The sequence below is a fragment of the Euleptes europaea genome, chromosome 13, assembly GCF_029931775.1.
Source record: "Euleptes europaea isolate rEulEur1 chromosome 13, rEulEur1.hap1, whole genome shotgun sequence".
Taxonomy (NCBI): Eukaryota; Metazoa; Chordata; class Lepidosauria; order Squamata; family Sphaerodactylidae; genus Euleptes; species Euleptes europaea.
In genome coordinates this window covers 9,781,636-9,802,783 of record NC_079324.1, presented here as the reverse complement: position 1 = coordinate 9,802,783, position 21,148 = coordinate 9,781,636, and the positions used below count along the sequence as shown (strand labels likewise).

General features: G+C 43.3%; 1 protein-coding gene across 1 annotated transcript; it reads left to right on the top strand.

Annotated features, from left to right (window-relative positions):
• Positions 1-9,213: 9,213 nt before the first annotated feature.
• LOC130485802 (putative bifunctional UDP-N-acetylglucosamine transferase and deubiquitinase ALG13) lies at positions 9,214-21,058 on the top strand. The gene is made up of 6 exons (XM_056858949.1): positions 9,214-9,288; positions 12,944-13,178; positions 14,706-14,816; positions 16,777-16,933; positions 20,083-20,218; positions 21,015-21,058. The coding sequence occupies exons 2-6, from the start codon at positions 12,946-12,948 to the stop codon at positions 21,056-21,058; spliced, it is 681 nt and encodes a 226-aa protein (XP_056714927.1). The 5' UTR covers positions 9,214-9,288; positions 12,944-12,945.
• Positions 21,059-21,148: the final 90 nt, after the last annotated feature.

Here is a 21,148-nt window from a genome sequence, read left to right as displayed (position 1 = left end):
AGTGGCCCTATTTATGGCTCCCCCCCCCTCCAAATTTATCCTTGCACCGGCAGCCTATCTATGTTACCTAGAGATAAACAAATATAGGAGGGTTTTTACCTTGGCTAGGCGCACAGCCCTACTCTCTGCTATGTTAGAGGGGAAATTCAAGAAGATACCCAGGGCAGAGAGACTATGCCCCTGCAAATCCGGGGATTTAGAAACCACTGAACATGTTCTCCTGAACTGTAACTATTACACTATACACCGTTCTAAGTTTATTGAGCCCCTCATACTGAGAATGGGACCCGTCAGGGAAAGAGAAAAGATAGAAAAGCTCCTACAAGGAGATAATCCCTCAATCACCTTTCAGGTAGCAAAATTTTGTACGGCTGCAATGACAATTTGTTGCCACAGAGTAGTCTCTTAGTCCAAATGGCAGATGTAACTCAGATGTTATTTATTTTATTATTTTTATTTTTTAAGTGACTTAAGACTCGGACTGTAAACCTTTGTCGGTAAGACCATTTTAGTCCATGTATCTTGTTTTATCTGGCCAAGGGCCGCAAATAAACTATCTGAATCTGTAGCTTTGAAACTGGGTGATAAACTTTTCCTTTTAAAGTTGTGTGTTCTGCTCTCCCAGCTGTGTTGTATGAGATCCTGTACAAAAACGTGTTCCATGTGCCTGAAGAGGAGTTGAGGAATGCAGTTGAGATGTTACGAAGTGGAGCCAAGAAAAACAGAAACAGTGTGTCTGTGGGAAGTGAAGATGCCAATTTCGACTGCCTTCTGGAGAGAGCAACCAAGAATTTTTCAGAAAACAGGTGAAATGATAAGCCTTTGGATTGAGGCATCAGAATATGACATGTCCTTGTGTGAACCTGCTGTATGATCTTGAGTGCTAATTCTTCTGAAGGGTTGTGTCTGCTCTACAAACCCTGGCTGCATTGAGCTGTACAGGCTTTTTGTACTGGGTGGATGAAAGTTTTCAAACGGGATAGTTAATCTGCCATATCTGACCTCCTGTGTGCTTTGTTGTCACTGAAGTACAATTGTATGTGACTGTGAGAATTTCACCACTTGGTGGTGCCATTCTGCTTTTTTCCCCCTCTAGTATTGCAAAACTCTGGGAAAGATGCTGGTTCCCCCCCCCCCCCCCGTTACTCTCAGCACTGAACGGAGGCAGTCTGTTGCAATGCTGAAAATCTGCTGTGTTTTCCATTGCCTAGGGTGGAAGACTGGGAAACCTATGAATCGGCGACCCTGCCAGCAGAAAAATGCAAGCAAGGCACTGAGGAAGCAAAGGTTTGGCATCTTAAAACAAAGATAATCCTGTGTTCCTGAGAATCCCTTCCATGGGAAATAGAGCAGTTTCCAAGACCCCCTCCTGATAATCTCTTTTCTCCCTCCCTCCCCTTGTGGTGTTCTGCTACTGTGGCTAAGACTGTACAGGCTTTCTAAATTCTGCTTTGCTAGGTGAAGAAAGTGGAAGCCTGAGGAGAAAATAACACTTTGTCTTTGTAAACAGTATCTCAAAGTTGTACTCAAGGTACCATTCACCTTCTGGGGCAGCACGTGCCTTGGGTCTCAGGGAGTTGCTGGTGATGTGCAAATATTTTGCGACACCCTCCTTTATCCTCTTCCCACGCCATCGTCTTGTCAGAACTACTTCCTGGCTTTTATTGCCTAAAACCTGTCAGACACATTTTGAACCTGAATATGCATCTAGCCAGAAAGAGAGAGCCAGAGCTATTTCCTGATACGTAAGAGCTGTACACATCTCCTCGATAGACCTTATCATTTTCTCATACAGGAATCCACAGCCTTTGGGGGGGAGGTCACTGTGTATACATGAGAGAATTGACAGGTTCCCAGAAATGGGATATCTGCCATTTTAGGGTGAAAATCCAAATGAACTGGCACCCAAGAGCAGGATTTACCTCTCTTGATTTTATCTAACAGCATTGGCTTTATCCTGAAAATCACTTGTCCTGTCTCAAGTGACATTCTCAAAGTCAAAGCCAGACGAGTCCCAGAAATAAGCTGCTAGTATATAACTCTTGGTGCCGCAACCATGTACGGCTTTGCAGTCAATCTTCTGGAATTTCATGCTTGATGCAGGCTCCCATATGTGGCACCCTGCCACTGCAGTTGAAGTGAAAACTAATATATTGGCTTGTTTGAGTCTCACTGGGGATGATCATAAATTGTTGTTGGGGATTTCTTGATCAAATGTCCCCCCTTTCTTCAGAACAAAATCCAGGCTATAGTGATCCTATGGTAAACAGCACTTCATGTTTTGGTGACACTTACCATCCCCCCCCCCAGAGTCTATGGAGACTGTGGACTCGGGGGTAGGTGGGTGTAAAGCTGTGGAATTCTGTGATCCTGAGATTTGGGGGAGGGGGGGGTCCAAGAAAAAGCATAGCCATGTGTTGCAGCACGGAAATTAAAAGGTATTAAAGCCAGTCCTGTGAGAGCAGAAAAGCACCTTTTTAAAAAGTTCTTTGGCAAACAAAGGAGTTTCTAATTTTGTTTTTGCTGCTGCAATGCGTGCACTTTTTGGCCCTGATTCTCTGGGTTGCACAAGTGTGTTCCCTGAGGCTTTTAACAAATTGGGGAAAAGCACCCTCTCTTTACTCCTTGGGTTTTGCTCATCGGAATCCTGTGAAATTCAACAGATCATTACTGGAGGGAAACCTCTGGAGTGAAGGGAGTCCCAGTTAGAATAGAGCTGGACATTCCAGTCATCCCTAATTATAACCACTGTTGGAAAGGATTAAAGGTGTTAGAAATGCCTGCAGTCTAAACTTGTCCATTATAACTTTGCAGCCTTCTGAAAATCCAAAGATGCCCTTTCCTTATAAGGTGTTGAAAGCGCTGGACCCTGAGATCTACCGGAACATAGAATTTGATGTGTGGTTAGACAGCAGAAAAGGTATCTTACACTAGCCATTGCACGAGGGCTGTTCTACACATTGGGGCAGCTCCATTTGATTGCTGCAGGAAATGGAGGTGTTGCATTGGCACCTTGTGCAGCAAACACGTAATGTGTGGATGTCCCATGAGTGTACACCACATGACATTCTTGCAGTTGTGGGAAGTGGATGCAAATGCATTCCACCATAGTAATAATGTGTGGAACTACATCATGATGGGTAGCCGTGTTAGTCTGTCTCTAGCAGTAAAAAAGAGCAAGAGTCCAGTAGCATCTTAAAGACTAACAAAATGTCTGGCAGGGTCTCAGCTTTTGTGTGTCACAACTGAAGAAGTGAGCTGTGGCTCAGGAAAGCTCATACCCTGCCAGAAATTTTGTTATTCTTTAAGGTGCTACTGGACTCCTGCTCTTTTTTAATGTGTCGAACTGGCTTGCATAGCTGCATTACCTTAACTCTGTCCATAATATACTACACCAGGGGCATTGAACTTATTTGTTACAAGGGCCAGATATGACATAAATGTCACTTGATCAGGCCAGGTCATGCCTTGCTAGCCCAGAGCAGGGGGTGGCTGCCTCGCCTGGTGAGACCGCAAGCCCAGATCAGGACTGGGGCAGGTGACTGCCTTGGTTGGCAAGCCCGCCTGGACTACACAGTTGACATAGTATGACAGCCAGTCTTGAACTCCCAGGGCACAAATAAGGAAGCCTGACTGTATCAGGACTCTGCATGCTCAGAGTGGATTGTGGCGTCCAAATGGCTCTTAGATTTAACATTTTTTGAAATTTTGAAGTAATGAAGAAAACAATGCTGTTTTTAAAGGTTTCCTTATATAAAGAATTTGCTTGTGCATCAGGTTTTATGATTGGGCTCCTAAGTTTAGCGTTCTCTCAGCTGAAGCTCAGAAATGCTACAGCAGGGATTCCCAACATGGTACCCATGGGCACCATGGTGCCCACCAACACTTTTCCTGATGCCCACCAAATGTCTTTAGAAAGTGGGTCAGCTGGGGCTTTTGTGCAGCAACGCTTGGCCTTTGGAGATTTGATTGGTGGTGCAGATTTTTTAAAATGTTGCTTTGGCAGCAAATGGCAACACAAGGTAAGCTGCAACAGCTATTTTGTGGCTGGCTTTGCTTCCCGTGGCAGCCATTTTATGGCCGCACCCACAACACGGTCAGAATTCAAAGGTGCCTGCAAGTTCAGAAAGGTCCGGGACCCCCGCGCTACGGCATCAAATTTGAAAGCACATGCCAAATATCCGGGTTAGGTTTTAATGTTTCCTTTGTTTTATAGAACTGCAAAAAACAGATTATTTGGTGTTTGCTGGAAGACAGTATTACCTAGGCGACAAGTGTCAGGTATGATGATTTAATAAAAGCCTGTTCAAAACAACTTCTAAATAATTTATTACAGTTAAGAACATAGTATGACGAAAGGGATTTTCTTAAGCTTGGAACAGTTATCTGAAGTAATTTGGGTGTGCCCCCCCCCAAGTTTATGTTTTATATGTAATCAGAGCAACCACTAGGAAAGAAGGTGGGAACTATTTTAAAGCTCACCTTATAACTCTGGCGCTCCTGCTCTTTTTCTGAGCTTGGAGGTGTTTCTGTTTATCAGCCTTTCACAACCAATACTTTGGCAGCCTGGACTCAGACTTCCACCCCCTTTCTAAATTACACCAGTTATGTCATGTCTTTGTTCAGGGCTCTCCTATCCATTCCATCCTCTGAATTTGAATCCCTTCTCTTCGACCTGCAGGCATCACTGCTGGCTGGCTGTGGTGCAATTCTGGACCCTCCAGACCGGGGCACTGGATCCATAGCAAGCTCTTGTATTCAAGTCATTCAGCGCTGTGAATTATTTTAAAATCTCCATGGAGGGCTGAGCTTTGCAAGTTGAGAAAAGAATGCAGGAAAAGTGAAATGGAAAAATTTAATATGAGATTGGTTTTGGCTCCCCCAAAGCTCAGGCTGCTTCTGAGTTTTTGGGCTTTCTTGTGTTGCAGTAAGGTTGTCTTCTGTGAGAAGACAAGAGCCAGTGGGAAAGATAATAATGCTAGGCAAAGTTGAAGGCAGAAGGAAAAGATGACCCAACATGAGATGGATTGACTCACTCGAGAAAGCCATGGCCCTCGGTTTGCAAGACCTGAGCAAGGCTGTTAACCAAAGCACGTTTTGGAGGTCATTAATTCATAGGGTCGCCATAAGCTGGAAGTGCTTTGACGACATTTAACATGCACACATCGTTCATCAAGTCGTGGTTATATTCCTAGTATTTAAGGCCAAGATCTTAAGCAGATTCCCACACAAACTGCTTTTGGGAGCCCCATTGGTTCCCAAAGTGCCTTGCAGTATGGCACCAGGGACGGCTCTTTTGAGAAACCTAACCCCAAAGTCCACGTGAACAGTGCTGGAAGGGTTTGTGCATACTTCTCTATAGTTCTGTATGAGTGTGGTTTGCTTTCTTTTTTTAAAAAAAAGGACAACTACGTTTGTAATATATCATGGTGCTGCAGTTGTGGCCTTTGGTGAGTTAATACGTTCTTCAAATGTTTGAGCTCCTTCGTCAGGATCTGGTATGGAGAACTAGATCACAAAGGACTGTGTTCTGCCTTGGGGTTTATCTTGAGTCTCTCTTTTTTTCCCCTCAGGTACGCTTAGAGACTGGGGGGAAATACTATAATGCCCACATACAAGATGTTGGGCAGGATACTATGGTAACAGTCTTCATCGAGGAGCTGGCGGAGAAGTATGTACTATTTCCCCCTTTGCGTTATTCATTATCCATTCATTCATAGACCTAGGATGGATTAAACTTGAGTACCTTGATTTAGCCAGTGCTGTTCCCCTGACCTGGCTAGCCCAGGCTAGCAACAATCTTGTTGCATCTTGGAAACGGAGTAAGGTCGGCTTTATTCAGTACCTGGATGGGAGACCACTGAGGAAGTCCCCTGCTGCACAGAGGCAGTGGTGAACCACCTTTGTTCGTATCTTGCCTCAGAAACCTCATGAGTGGTTGTCATCCGTCAGCTGCAACCTGACGGCACTTTAAACACACACACACACCCCCCTCTTAATTAGGATGCTGTATATTAGAGGTTCATTAGAAATGGCTACTAGTTCTGTTGAGCTTCAGATACAGATGGAGGGAAACCTTATTTACTAACTGGTGCTTTGATTGCCGCTGTAGCTCAGCAGCCTGAAGTGGGCAAAATGTTGTATAATTTAAGCTGTTTTGCCAGTTGACAGTACCTTCTGTCTCCTCCCTCGTCCAGATTGGCAGAGATGGGGGGGGGGGCTGACCTGGCTTGTCTCAGAGCTTTGTGATTGCACTGATAATTTCTCAGTCACCCTTGAAGAGCCATGCTGTGTTTGAAAGCCTGTGGAGGCACTGATGTGGGCAGGGGGCAGCAGCCCCGGTGCCATTCCGGTAACGCCTGAAGCAAGGGAGGACAGGGTGGACTGATGCCAGTGGCCACAGTGTTGCTGGCCTGTAAGCCAATGCAATGCTAGCATAGAAAGAGCCAGGATAAGATAGTGGTTAGAGTGTTGGACGATGGCAGGGGTCTCCAATATGGTGCCTGTGGGCACCATGGCACCCACTGTTACCTTTCCTGGCACTCGTTTGGCACAGTGATCCATTAATCAGTGTGCCAAGTGTCTTTCCATACCCCCCAACCCACATAGTTTGATTCTGTGCTGCCACCAGGCATTTCTGGCAGCAGCTTTCAGTAATGTGGGATGAGTCACTGGGGGGAGGGAGACAGCGTAGTATGCTGGCATGCATGATGCCCCCCCTTTCATGAACTGTCCAAGTTCATAGAATCAGCATTGCTGACAGATGGCCATCTAGCCTCTGCTTAAAAACCTTCAGGGAAGGAGAGCTTACCACCTCCTGAGGAAGTCTGTTCCACTGAGGAACCGCTCTAACGGTTAGAAAATTCTTCCTGATGTCTAGAAGGAAACTCTTTTGATTTAATTTTAACCTGTTGGTTCTGGTCCGACCTTCTGGGGCAACAGCAAACAACTTGGCACCATCCTCCATATGACAGCCCTGCTTGAAGATGGTTATCATATCCCCTCTCAGTCTTCTCCTCTCCAGGCTATACCCAGCTCCTTCAGCCTTTCCTCATAGGACTTGGTCTCCAAACCCCTCACCATCTTTGTTGCCCTCCTCTGGACACGTTCCAGCTTGTCTGCATCTTCCTTAAATTGTGGTGCCCAAAACTGAACACAGTACTCCAGGTGAGAGTTGCAGGAGGGCTCTGTGTCGTTGTTTATGAGAAGCAGCAGCCCAGAGTTTCTATTAAAGAGCTCACTTCAAACATAAAATCCTGCCAGAACTGAGATGAATGATCTCGTAGTTCTTGCTTTTCACACTTTTCTTCCATTTATATGATTTTGTCATCTTATATTCTCTCCTAAAAAAAGAAAAGAAAAAATCTCTTAAGTGGCTTACAATAATTATAGCCATAGAACACCGTGTATGAGATGTGCACCAAGTATTCTTTTTTTGTCCTTATAGTTGTGTCACAAAGTTTAATTTGCCCTGGAACTTGCCCTCAATTTTAGCATAAAATTGATCAGAGGTTTTCTGATCTAATTCATCCGATGAACAGTGGAAAGGGGGCACTGGCCCCTAGGGTGTCATGATGCCCACCAACACATTTCCCGGTGCCCACCAAGTATTTTAAGAAAGTGGGCGGGGCCAGGTGGGACATTTGCCCAGCAAGGCTTCTGATTGGCCATTGGAGGTTTGATTGGCTGTACAGGTTTTTTAAAATGTTGTTTTCAGCAACTGTCACTAACGCCAGAGGATCTTTGCTGTGTGACTGAAATTAAGCCATGGCAGCCATTTTATGGCTGGATGTACCTTCTACATAGGGTTGCCAGCTCTGGGTTGGGAAATACCTGGAGATTTTTGGGGTGGAGCCTGGGGAGGCCAGGGTTTGGGAAGGGGAGGGACTTCAATGCCATAGAGTCCAATTGCCAAAGTGGCCATTTTCTCCAGGTGAACTGATCTCTATCAGTTTGGCAACCCTACGTCTACAGCAGCTGTTTTGTGGCTGCCCCAACCATACTGTGTCACAATTCCACAGGTACCCACAGGCTCAAAAAGGTTGTGGACCCATGGGCTAGGATCTGGGAGACACCGGCTCATGTCCCCACTCTGCCGTGATCTCAAGATCAGTCACACATTCTCAGCCTAAGCTACCTTAAAGGTTGTTGTGAAGATAAACTTGAGAAGTGTATCATGTAAGCCTCTTTAGGTCTCCACTGGCGAGAAAGGCAGGGTATGCAAGAAGTAAATATAAACAGAAAGCAGGTCTTTTAGGGATGATGATTGTGTCTTTTCTGGTGTGAACGAATTTTCCATTATATCACTTCCAAACCCAGCATCCGTTGGAAGGCAGAAACCAAAGCAATTTTCTTCCAGGTTTTGAGTGGGTCAGAGGTTAGAATTCCAGGAGTGGGATATGTTGGTGTGAATCTTAAGTTTTACTGTATGACCTATATAGATGCACAACAGAATCTTATTCAGATCTCTCATGTTGCAGAAAAATTTATTAATTATTTCAAACTGATGTCCATGTCAATTTCAGGGTTGCATATTTTTAAAGTATTTTTGTTACAACTCTGCTTAATTTACCCTATAATAATGGTGCCCACATCAAGTTAGAAGCATTAAGAATGAATGTGCACATTTAAAACCTAACCATATTAAGTAGTAGAAATATTGCTTTGTATTGACGCAAGTAACTGTTTTGTTTGAACCTCATGCGTGAGTATCCACAGCAAAAATCAAGGCTTGGTTGATAGGGTTGCCAGCTGGTTAGACTGCCAGTTCTTTTATGTGTCATTGTGTTGGTCGTAATAAAAGGTATTACATAGATTGTGTTCTTTCTTCATCTTTGGATCCACAGAAGAAGCTGGAAGATCCTCCTGCTCATTTCCAATGCATTCTACTCCTTAGAAGTTAACTATCAAACTATTATTAGCTAGTGTTTAATGAATGTAATACTCTGGTTAATAGCTCTTCTCAGGCTATTTAACTTAATGAAGTGGTGTGTGTTTTCTGTCCCAGCAATCTTATAGCTTACAGCTCGCTTATGTTAATCCTGAGAAAACCACTTCCATTCTCACCATTAGAATCAGTTTTTTTCCCTTAGGCTAGTCTCAAGGTCATATTAACCAGAGCCCCATCTTCAAAGGAAGATTGTTTTAATATGACATTAAATAATCCTCATTTTTTTGGTAGGCATGTTGTTCCACTGGTGAATTTGAAACCTGTGACACAAGTCACCCCAGTTCCTGCATGGAATGTGGTCCCTAGTCGGAAAGGAGGAAGCTATCAGAAAATATCAGGTGGGTCCATGCTGGAAGCAATATTGTGTCTAGATGTTCTTCTACCCAAGCTACTTGATTGTGGAGTAGGGGTCCTCAGCATGGTGCCAGTTGGCACCATAGCACCCACCAACACCTTACCTGTTGCCCACCAACTGTTTTCAAAAAGTGGGTGGAGCCAGGTTGGGCTGTTGCCTGCCTTGACTTCTGATATGCTACTGGAGATCTGATTGGCTTTACAGATTTAAAAATGTTGTTTTGATGACAGCTGCCACCATTGTAGATTTTATTCTTTCTCTCACTTGTTTTTCCCAGTGTCTTTTAAAAAAATTACCCCTCTTCTTCCTGATGTTGGACTTCCACTGGGTATGGGTATGACTCCGCCTCCCATGGCAGCCATTTTGTGGTTGCACCAGCACCGTGTGTCCGAATTCCAAAGATGCCCACAGGCTCAAAAAGGTTGAGGACCCCTGTTGTAGAGAGAAAAGGAAACTGCTGCTTTCTAATTTATCATATAAAACTGCTGTATACTGAGTTAGACCATTGGTCTGTCTAGCTCAGGTTATTTAGTCTGACTTGATTCTTCAGGTCTTTCCTGACGTCAGCAGCCTGAGATCCCTTAATTAGAAGTGCTGGAGATGCCAGCTGGAAGTGCTTTCGTGCGCAAAGCGTGTGGTTTGTTCTTGAAACTTAGCTTTTCCTGAAGCTGCAAACTTGTGTGATGAATTTCTAGAACAATAGTAAATTCTAGTATTTTCCCCTCCCCACACACTCCTTGGATTGTTTTATACACTCCTGTATGACCGAGGAAGGCCAGTGCTGATGAAAGGGTTGACCTTGGTAGACAGGGGTAGCTCTTCGTTGCTTCCATTGAGTTCCGTGGAATAAAGTAAACTGACTGCAGCTTGGGACAGGGAGAGAGAAAGAGAAGGCAAAACCTTCCTCTCGTAGCAGGCAGTGAGAGCACCAGGGCAGGCTTAGCTCAGTCTTAAGGTGCATATTTTTATTCTTTCTCCCTGCCACCACTGAATGGTTGGCATTCAGCCCTACAGGGAAAAGTAAAACATGGCATTTGGGAACACTGTTGCCTTAGGGGGCAAACTTTACCCACCCTGGTTTTGAGTGGCCCTCCTGAAAGCTGCTCTAGACCTTGCAGGAATAGCGGCCCCATGTGTTTCCAAAATGGCACTGTCATAAATCCCGAAAGTTGGATTTGGAGGAGAAGCTCCTTGTAGGTCTGCGGCGGATATCATTTATTTATTTTAAGGCATTCATACCATGTTTTTCTCCCCAATGGGGACTCAGAGGGGTTTACAATGTCATTCTCTGCTTCTCCATTTTATCTTCAAACAACAACCCCTTTGTGATAAAATTAAGCTGAGAAGGTGTGACTTGGCCCAAGATCCCCGAGCAAGCTTCCATGGCAGAGTGGAGATTCAGGCCTGGGTATCCCAGATCCCCGTCCAGAGCTGTAACCCCTACTCTGTCTGAGTGTCCGTCTGTCCCTTATCCTTTCCTTCTTTCCATCTTGCCTCCCATCTTGCATCCATCCATCTTTGTTTATACCCCACATTTCTCCCCAGGGGGGACCCAAAGTACCTGACGTCATTCTCCGCTCTATTTTAGCCTCACAACAACCATGGGACTGGCCCACGGTCACCCAGTGAGCTTCCGTGGCATGAGTAGGGATTTGAATCTGGTTCTCCCAGCTACTAGTCCAACACACTTAACCACTACACCACTCTGTCTCTCCATTCTGACTACCACTTTTATGATTGGTACAAGGAGCAGAACTTCCCTGCAGTGGCCTCAAAGGACAGCAGGGTGGGCATAAAGTGTGCCTGATGTGGGCAGGGAAAAGGGACTTGGACTGTTCCTCTTTTCCCATCTTTTCAGATTTTGATGTGCTTTTTCTCTAGCTGAGGACAACACCCAAACCTTCTCTCTTGCTGTATTTTGACAGAGCAGCTCCCCTTAAGTTCTGCTTCAGTTAATTCGCACCATCTGCCATAAATACAGAGCAATTTGAGTTTTTAAAGCAGGAATACAAAGTGGTAATCCATTTGCAAAATTCAAATCTGAACTTTAATAGGACAGCATGAATGAATTTAGTTTTAACAAATTTTACAGATCCTTTTTTAAAAAAAATCTTGCAAGTTCCATTATTTCGTACCATTTCAAAATTCTGCAGTTTGTTCTGTTTAGTGGAAATAGTTTGGGATGGATGCAAAGAATTATTCTCCAATAGTGTAACCAACGTATGGGGCATATAACAGGGGGTTCTAATTTCTCCAGCAACACATGGGTCATGGGGCCTGGCATATGAAGACAATAACAACCCAGCCCATTTTCCTCCCCTGCTTATGTTGTTGGGCTTCACAACTAGAATCTGCCAAGCCCAAACTGGTCCCTGAGATAGTCTCTTTGTCGCTTTAGTTATCTAGATAAGAGATAAGGTAACATGCAAAGAACTGGGGCTTCTGGGCTCACCATCTGTCACTCCCATATTTAAAGCTACCCTTCCATGAATCCTGATTGCTGGCCAGGGGCTTATGGCGTGTTCGTCATTTTGCAAATTTTCCCTGCACTGGCTGCTGCCCCAAGTGGATTTATCTGAGGCGACTGGTAGTTCAGAGGTGTTTGCGCTATCTCTTTTTCCCTGTGGGTTGTCTTGTACCTTTCACCCCTCCCCCTGGCAATCACACTGTTCCTACTTCCTCTTTCAGAATTTCTCTTTCCTGGAATCACGAGCTATTCTTTTCTTCCCCTCTCTGATATAAAGCGGTCTGTACCACTCTAAAGGCAGAGAACCGTCTTCCTATACTTCTGCAGAAACCCCAGGAGGTAAAGATGCAACACTTTTTAAAAAGCCACATGGATCAAGTCTCTCCCGTGCCTACGCATCCCATCCCAGAGGTGGTGCCCTGAAAGAGGAGCAGTGATCGGTTGATATTTAAACCACTGTTTTTAAAATAAAAATCACCTAGGAAAGCCCCCACACAAATGCTTTAAAAAATCAGGCCTGAACTCATCCTGGAGCTCCCATCAATCAAATAAATAAACATAATACATCACGTGATTTTACTTTTATCTATATCTGGAGCCCCAATAATGAACTGTAAGTAGCAACCTTCAATAAAAATTTTTTTGGGGTGCAACAAATTATCTATTTTCTTATATTATCTTCTATTCCTAGGTTTCACATGCAATCTGGATTGACTGTTTACAAGATTTTGTTATTTACTTGATTGTAGACGTGTATACACTGTATTATGTCCAGAAGTTTATGTTTTTAACCCTTTTAAAGCGCAATTGCACATTAATAAATATATGTTTATAATATTATTTTTAAGTATTGTGGCTCAACCTTCAAGGTTCCTGGGCCTGTTTTATGGGTTGGTTTCAGCTCCCTTTGTTTTGTTGGTTTTTATTTTCCAAGTCCTCATACTTTTTAGATGAGTATTTTAGCAATCAGGTTTTATTCATGCAATGTTTCGCCAGACTTTTCTCCGGGGGTTCTTGTTTCTAAAATGCTCGCTTTCCTTGAGCAGTTGCTGCATTAGTTGGTGCATGAGCACAAAGGAAAGGTGCAGAAAATTATGGCAGAACTGACAGTCGTGTACTAGCACCGCCCGTGCTTCCATAATTTTTTCTTCTTCTTTAATTGCCGTTGTAGATATGGATATAAAATCACGGAAGAAGCTGTTTAAAAAAGTCCGTGGGAAAGAAGTCTACATGACTGTGGCGTACAGCAGGGGTCAGCCTGTCCTTCCTCCCCGGCTACATCATGGCATTCCATCAGGACGATCTGCTCCAATTCATTGCTCTCAAAGTGGAGGGCACATGGCTCCTTACGAACATTACCATCCTCAGAATTCCCAGAGGTCTGGCAGGGGGTATGGAATGCCCAGGTGGTAAGCCTCGTTAGTCTATCGAACATGCTTTCTGCTCTCGGTGGAGGTAATTCAGAGTTGTGTTTGAGCTACACTGTTAAGACCCAAGTCAAACTTTCAGACTTCTGTGCCATGAAAGATTTACGCTGGCTTTCAGAGCACGTTTCTGTGTTTGACCTATAAAACCCCAAACTGTTAGGATTTAGAGCTTGGTTTGCACTCTGGAAGGGAGCTGCTGCATTAGGAATAAAATTCACACAAGGCTTATTGCTTTAGAAATGAAATAGAAGCTGCAGGAAAAGGCATTTTGAAGGTCCGTGGGAGCCCAGTTCTGCTTGGAAGTGCAGCCTGAGGGGAGGAGAGGCTTCTGCCTTCCCCTCTAGGACATTTCCCCCGAGCTGAAACAGCCATGGCAGGACGTCATTTGCATAAATTGAAGCTTCACAGTTTGAGATACACCATGTGTGGCTTCAAAGTTAGGCAAATAACTCCCTGTTGAGGCCATTTCAGTTCTAGAAAACACAATGCAGGGGAAGGGAGGTGCCCCTCCTTCCCTCACACCACAGTTTTGAGCAGAATTGGACTCCCGCAGGCTTTAAAAATGCCCTTCCCTACATCTTCTGTATTCCTGCAGGGAAAATGAGTTGGGTCTGGGGAACCCCAGCACAACTCCCCCCCTCCCCGTAATGTGTAGTTTAATGCTAAGCTAAGATACAGAGTAGTTGCAGAGAGCACATCTTGCCCTCGTGGAGGTTAGACAAAGCAGGAAGAGAAGAAGTTAGCTGGAAGGAAGGAAACCCCTAAAAGTAGAATTCTGGGTAAACAGATATTAGCAGAGCAGACAAGAGGGAAGGATAAAGGAACTGCCCTATCTAACTTTGCTAGCTCCACTGTCCCTTCTGAAACACTGTACAAAGGAGCATCACACAGTCCTTCACTTCCAGCATCATAAACTAACCTGGGCTTTCTGAGGCAGCCTTCCCCCATGTAGTCCTGTCCAGTCATTGTGGGCTCAGTTCCAGGTGTTCCTGGTTTTGGAAGGCGAGCCTTTGGCAGCTTGTTGTGCCTTATCTGGGGAGCACCCTCCCCAGGAGACCTTTCACCAGCGAATGGTTTCCATTGTTTGTCTTGCTACTATGGATTTAACTGTTCTTAGCTTTTTGTTGTTACGACTTTTTCAGTTATTAGCTTTGTATACTACTTTGGGTGAAAAAGCAGAATAAATATTGGAAGCTGAATCCTACAATGTGTGTAAGCTACGCAAATAGAGGCGGTTTGAATATTATCACTTACTTTGCATAAGTGTATTTGGTGTCTCTGAGCTTCACAGCTTTGCAGAACTCTTGAGCCTCTTCCCCTGATTGCTGGAATGTCTGGCTTGGGTTATCATGGGCTTCCAAGATACTGGAGTATCTTCAAAGCCACGAAGGCTAATCTCTAACAGCCCAAGGCTTCTGCTTGTGTGGTGTGTGATTGTGGGAGTGTAGGATTCTTGCAATTTTTAATTTTGCTATTTTTTGACTTTTTTATGATTTTGAAACCTAGGGGAGCTGACCGGTTTATAAACAGAAACAACATGGTCGGGCCAGAAATGGCATATCCCAGTCCGGGCAAGAGATACTATCACAGCTATGATAATTTCTCTTACAGGTCTCGGTAAGCTGCTGTAAATATTTCTGTAAAACCCATGCTTGGGTTTGTTTCTTTGCAGCATTTTCTCTTTTGCCTTTCTACTTTAACAAGTCCTCAGGGTGTTTCACAGCAAATAAAGAATGCTCTCTAAACACTTTTAAAAAAAGTCTAGAAACCCATCAAATATGGAAAAAAGAATGAACAACAACAAATCATACATTTGTAGTAATGAGCAGGTGTGTAGAGCATCAGACTAAAATGAGCCCCAAAGAAACCATAGAAACAATTCTTACTAAAAGCTAAAAGTCAGCAGTTAAAACATGGACATCCACAAATTGCTGTGGCTTTTTTTCTCGTGGTTCATTTTGCCAAAGACAGCATTTTGGGCTCCCCCCGTATGAAAAGACATGCAGACAGAAAACACATGAACAGCTGCCTTATTCTGAATTACCCGCATTTCTTATCTAGTTTTTGTATTTCCTCTGGGTAGCAGATCTTCAGGGAGACAGAGGCCTTTCCCAGTAGGGTTACTTTGGGCATACATGAGATTTTTTCGACTCAAAATCCAGGACTTTGAGTGTAGAGGGATGGATGAGACCTCCCCCTCCCCCTTTCATTTTTAAAAATAAATTGGAGAGTTGGCTCCAGAGGAGCTGAGGGCAGGTTTATGATGGAATTTTTGCATCTGTCTATCTCTGTGGACTACCAAAATGTCTTGGTTCAGAAGCAGTTGGCCTGAGGCAAACTTTCAATTTCTAGCACAACTGATGATTCCTCCATTTCTAGATTCAAATTGGAACTTGCATTTCCTGACCTGAAGTCTATTCAAGTGATGTCTGAATCTAAACTCAGTTCTTATTGTGAGCACTAGGTTATCTCAAGGACTGTCTGCGCTTATATGAGCCTGTCCAATTGTTGTAGTCATCTTCAAAGGCCCTGCTTGGTATACTGTCCCCTTCAGAGAAAAACCCGACGGTGTTTTCTGCTTTGGCACCACATTTATGGAACTCATAAGAATGAAGCCAGGGGAAGAGATGCTTTTGATTTTGTTAACACTACTGTACTGGTTTGGGTTTTGAAGGCAGTGCAAAACTACAATTTTTACTGTTAACTTGTTTTTACGCTTGATTTTAATGCTGCTGGTTTGTATTTTTAATGGTTTTTCCCCACAGTGTTTTTAAGTTGCAAGCTACCTTGAGAACATCCATTGGACTGTAGAATGCCAATTTATGCATATGGATGAGGATGGTTTCACTGCTGTTGCTTTGGCTTTATAGTGTTAAATTAGTTTTATTATTTCTTTTGTCATCTTTTATTTTGTGTTTCATTCTTTTATTCCTGCTATTGGGCACCTTCAGCAGAGAGCAGGAAACTCGTTAATACATGTATTAATTAAATAAATATGATAATCTGGTATTAAAGCACAGATCCATCAAGCTAATATTTATTAAAACATCTACATGCTGCATTTTCTTCTTCCTTCCCTTCTCTCCATTAAGGGGTTCAAGGAAGCTATATTTTAAATGAAGATATTTTCGCAGGGTGGTCGTGTTGGTCTTCAGTAGAACAGTTAGATTCAAGTCCAGTAGCACATTAGAGACCAACAAGATTTTCAGGGTATAAGCTTTCGAGAGTCAAAGCTCCCTTGGAAGGACTCTCGAAAGCTTGTGCCCCGAATATTTTGTTGGTCTCTAAAGTGCTACTGGACTTGAATGTGCATTTTAAATGGAACACCTGCTAGTTGTGTTGTGTTGAAGTCATTGGCTTTTTTTGTCCAATGGTTAACATCTAAATATTTGTGCATTCTCTGGTTTTAAATACATTAGTACCCGGCTTCCTTTCATCATGGACCTCTAGCTGATGTGCACAGGGTTCTTTGGAGGACTCCCAAGCAGGCAATGAGCAAGCCCAGATCTGCTGGGTTCTCCAACTTTATCAGGTGTTTTTCTCCCTAAATAACCGTTCCTTCATCCTTCCTTGGAAGGTCGTACAGCCGCAGTCGCAGGCAGATGCAGTGTGTAAACAAAGAATGCCAGTATGGGTTTGCGGCTGAGAATTGTGAGGAACCTCAAGGCTTGGAAGAGACCATCACCTTCTATGAAATTGAAGAAGGGGATGACACGACTTTTCCTGCTCAACCTGTAAGTCATTAAGCTGAAAATGGTTAAAACAAAAAATGATAAAATAGGACCTGCACAAACACTGCATGAGGAGAGAACCTACAAAAGGGAGCTGTTAGAACATGCACTTGTCCCTTAAAATCCATTCTAAATAATATACTTTTAAGTTAAGGCAAAATAATGAAACCCCTCATTAAGCATACAGCACCTGAAGCTGCCTTGTACTGATTCAGACCACTGGTCCATCAAAGTCAGTATTGTATTAGACACGGTAGCATATAAATATTTGTTTGCACTTATAAGTATTCTTCGCTCCTGTACTGAATTTCTTATCCCAGAATATGTGGCAAGTCATACATGTGGCAAGTCATACATACGATCTAGTTTTTTTCCCTTGGGAATGGAATTAAGTGGTTTGGTAATGAGCGAGGTTGTGAGTTCCTAATAAGTCATAGCTTGGAGATACTTCATGATTGGCCTTTTATGCATTCTCAGTTTCCTTGTTAACTTCCCATTTCTTTGGGTTTAACTTCTAAGTGACTAACTTGCTGATTTTTCGGGTTTATTTCAATTATTCACATGTTTTCCCCCCTCTAGTGATCAATTCAATATAACACCAGTTTTTATGAAGCATAAAAAGCTGCTGATTTAAACTACAGGGAGAAATGCTTCATTTAAAGCTGTGTGATGTCAAATTGACCATCAGAGGGAGTAAAACGTGTGCATAACTGGACACCCCCCTCCCCCGAAGAAACAGGAAGTTAGGTGCAGGGAAACTGAGAATGCATAAAAGCCCTATGTCTGGCAGAGCGAGAATCCTGGCCCCTAACTGAGGGTGTAGAAGCTGTTTGTCTCTGATTACTCGCCCATTTAGGCCTCAGATCCTGAGGGTGCTGGTTGTACCTCCACATCCCCTGACACTGCCTAGTTGTGGGATCCCTTGCTCAGAAGTTATTGTGGGTTTTTTTCATGGTCTAAAAGTAGAGGTTGTCTCCCCCACCCTTTCCTTGGATTAGAAATAAATTGTGGACATTCTTTAAGCTGAGTGCGATATGGTCTGCATCCAAGATTTTGGATAGAAAAATGAATTTGCCATGGATTGAGTTTTTGCAACTGGCTTGTTTGTTTATTTATTGACTTCATTAATACTGCACTTTTCTTCCCAGTGGGGACCCAACGCAGCTTACATTGTTCTCTTTTACTCCATTTTATCTTCACAACAGCCCTGGGAGGCAGGTTAGGCTGAGAGGGTGTGATTGGTCAAAGGTCACCCATCAAGCTTTCGTGGCAGAGTGAGGATTCAAACCTGGGACTTCCTGATTGTAGTCTGATATTGTAACGCAGGGGTCACAAACTGGTGCCCGTGGGTGCCATGGCATTCGCCAAAACCTTTACCCACTAATTTTTTTAGAAAGCAGGAGGGGCCAGATGGGGCTCCTGTCCAGCAGGGCTTATGATGGGCCATTGGAGATTTAATTGGCTGTGCAAATTAAAATAACGTTGTTTTGGTGGTAGCTAACACCATAATGCTGGTTTTATTCTCTCACTCCTCTTTCCAGTGTGTTTTTTTAATTGCTCCTCTTGTCCCCTGCACTTGGCACTTTGTGTGTAGCTTCACCTTCCACAACAGCCATTTTGTGGTTGCGCCCACTGCCTTGTGTCAGAATTCCAAAGGTGCCCATGGCTTCCTAGAGGTTGGGGACCCCTACTTTAACTGCTACACCATGCTGGCTCTATATCTGTATGCAGCTCTATATGTATTATTGTATCAGAAACTTTTGACAATGAGGGCATAACCCCCACCAATTGGCGAACGTACACCATATTGCTAGAGCCAATTGTGTTGTGTGGTTCTCCTTGTTCTCTTTGAGTGTAGGAAGGGAAAATGGATCTCTATTGACTCGGTGTTGATCCCTGCACATGTGGGCGTGTGTTCCTACATGGAGACGCGTTGGATCTTTAGTTGCAGAATGCCAAATCCAGCTTTGGGTGGCTGGCTGTGTGTTACCTCCTGGTGTTCTCTTTGTGGCATTCTGAAGATTGTTCCCTGATCAGTTTGCCTCTTTTGTGCTTGCTCCTTACAGTCATTCTTGATGCAGCCTGAATATTGGCATGAAAATGTTTGCAATTTAAAACAAGTCCCCTTAAGCACAGGTCAGCATCTCTGTGCTCTTGGAAATCTGTCCTTGTGTACAAGGTTTTGTGAGGAGATAGGTGGACTCTTCCAGATGGTCCCTCCTGTTCCAAAAAGTGAGAAATGTACAAGCCTCAGAAAATGCAAGCTTGCCTTCCCTTCCAAAAGTATGTTTGCTTAAACCCTGCGTTGTTTACACAAACATACTTTTGGAAGGGGAGGCAAGCGCTGCCCACTCTATACTCAACAGTGTTCAAAATTAATTTATCCTCATTTACAAGCCCCAGAAAACTCAGTAGACATGAGAACTATATTTTTATTAATGGATAGAATTCCGGAGGTCACTGAGCAGGTGGCAGAGTTCCTTGCAGTTGTTACAAAGATAAGAGAAAGGGAGAGAATGGTGGTATAGGATAAGAACTGTGGCTGTGTTTCAGTGTATTTGACATTAAAGGGTCTGGATCGTATCACTTGTTATGATATGAGAAGGAGAGACTTAGCAATTGTATTTATGCACTGATTTTAGCTGATGAATAGCTTATGATAGAATGTGATTTTTTCATGATGCTTGTACTAATGTATGTCATAATGTTGTTATTATGCCAATAAAGGTATATGCATGTATGTGTGTATGCGTAAACCCTGAAAATTGTAACTGCCTTGCTAATCTCAGAGTAGGTCATGAGAAACTGTCCCACAGTAGAACAGCTAGAGTTCAGTAGCACCTTGGAGACAAACAAGATTTTCAGGGTGTTGGTTTTCGAGAATCAAAGCTCTCTTCATCAGATACCAGAACTTTGATTCTCAAAAGCTCATACCCTGAAAATCTTGTTTGTCTCTAAGGTGCTACTGGACTTAAATCTGGCTCTTATACTGAAGACCAACACAGTTGCCCTCTGAAACTGTCCCATAGTAAACTCTATACTGTCATCACGTTTTTTTTCTTCGTTGGCTATTTTTTCACCTTTTGTTTTAAGAATACAAGTGAAGCCCTACCAACTTCAAGTTCTAACAAAGCTCTCAACTTGTTCTGCAGAATCAGGGTAACCCGCCTCCGATAGTTCCTGATCCTGCCGGATTCTGGGTAGCCAGAAGGGGCCCAACTCCCATCCCGTCTAACAAGCCGGCTCTAAATTCCTCTGAGGAAGAAATAGAGGAGCCTAGTGATAATGGTAAGGATTTGTGGGATGCTTTGTCTGTAAAAAACAAAACCCTCTTCTCACACCACCGTTTGTGGTGCCTCATTGATGTTCAGCTGGTTGATCATGACCCGTAACTGGACTACACAGTATCTAAGATGATTTGGACCAGAACTGCTGCTGCTGTTTCCTTTATGAAGTTTTTAAGGGTGCTGGGAGTTGAGAGTAGAGCCAGACAGAACAGAAATAAATGGTGGAAGACATGCTTCAGATGAGGGTCTGAAAAGGCTGAAGTTACTACCCTTTCACAAATTAAACATTGTTGATGGTAGAAGAGAGGATAGGAAGGGGGATTGCTCCATGTTTCAATTCACTGGATACAGACTAATTCTTTTTCTCAGTCTTGTGCTCATATATAATTTTCTGATTCTGTAAACATGCAAGCACCATATAGATTCAAACCAATCAGTCTATTAAACTTGATGAATGGCGGTCATTATCAAGTATGTCAGTGCCATAAAAGTTAAATCGCAAAGTAAAATCCTGCCTTTAGATAGATTAGTGCACTCTGAAGTTGTTGACACTTGCATTTCTTCCCGCGGCTTGTATTTACAAATTAATCAAGTGCTAATTTGCAGATGGTGCTTTTGACAAATCCCCTTAACGTAATCTAAAATCTCTGGAGTTTGGATAATTCCATTGGGGGGGGGGATTTTGGTTTATTTCCCTTTTTAGGGAACCAAACCTCTTCCTCAAGATTTCTCACATCAAATGGGAAGGAAGTTCTAATTTCTTTAAGCCTAACATTGTGTTTCCTCTGCTTTCCTAGGAGAATATCATGAGGATTACCTGTATACCCCTCCAGGTCAGTAAAACAATGGTAATGTTATAGACCTAATTTCAACATAACTTGAATTATGCAAACTTAAAAAAAAAAACTAATACAGGGGTATGTGAACTCAT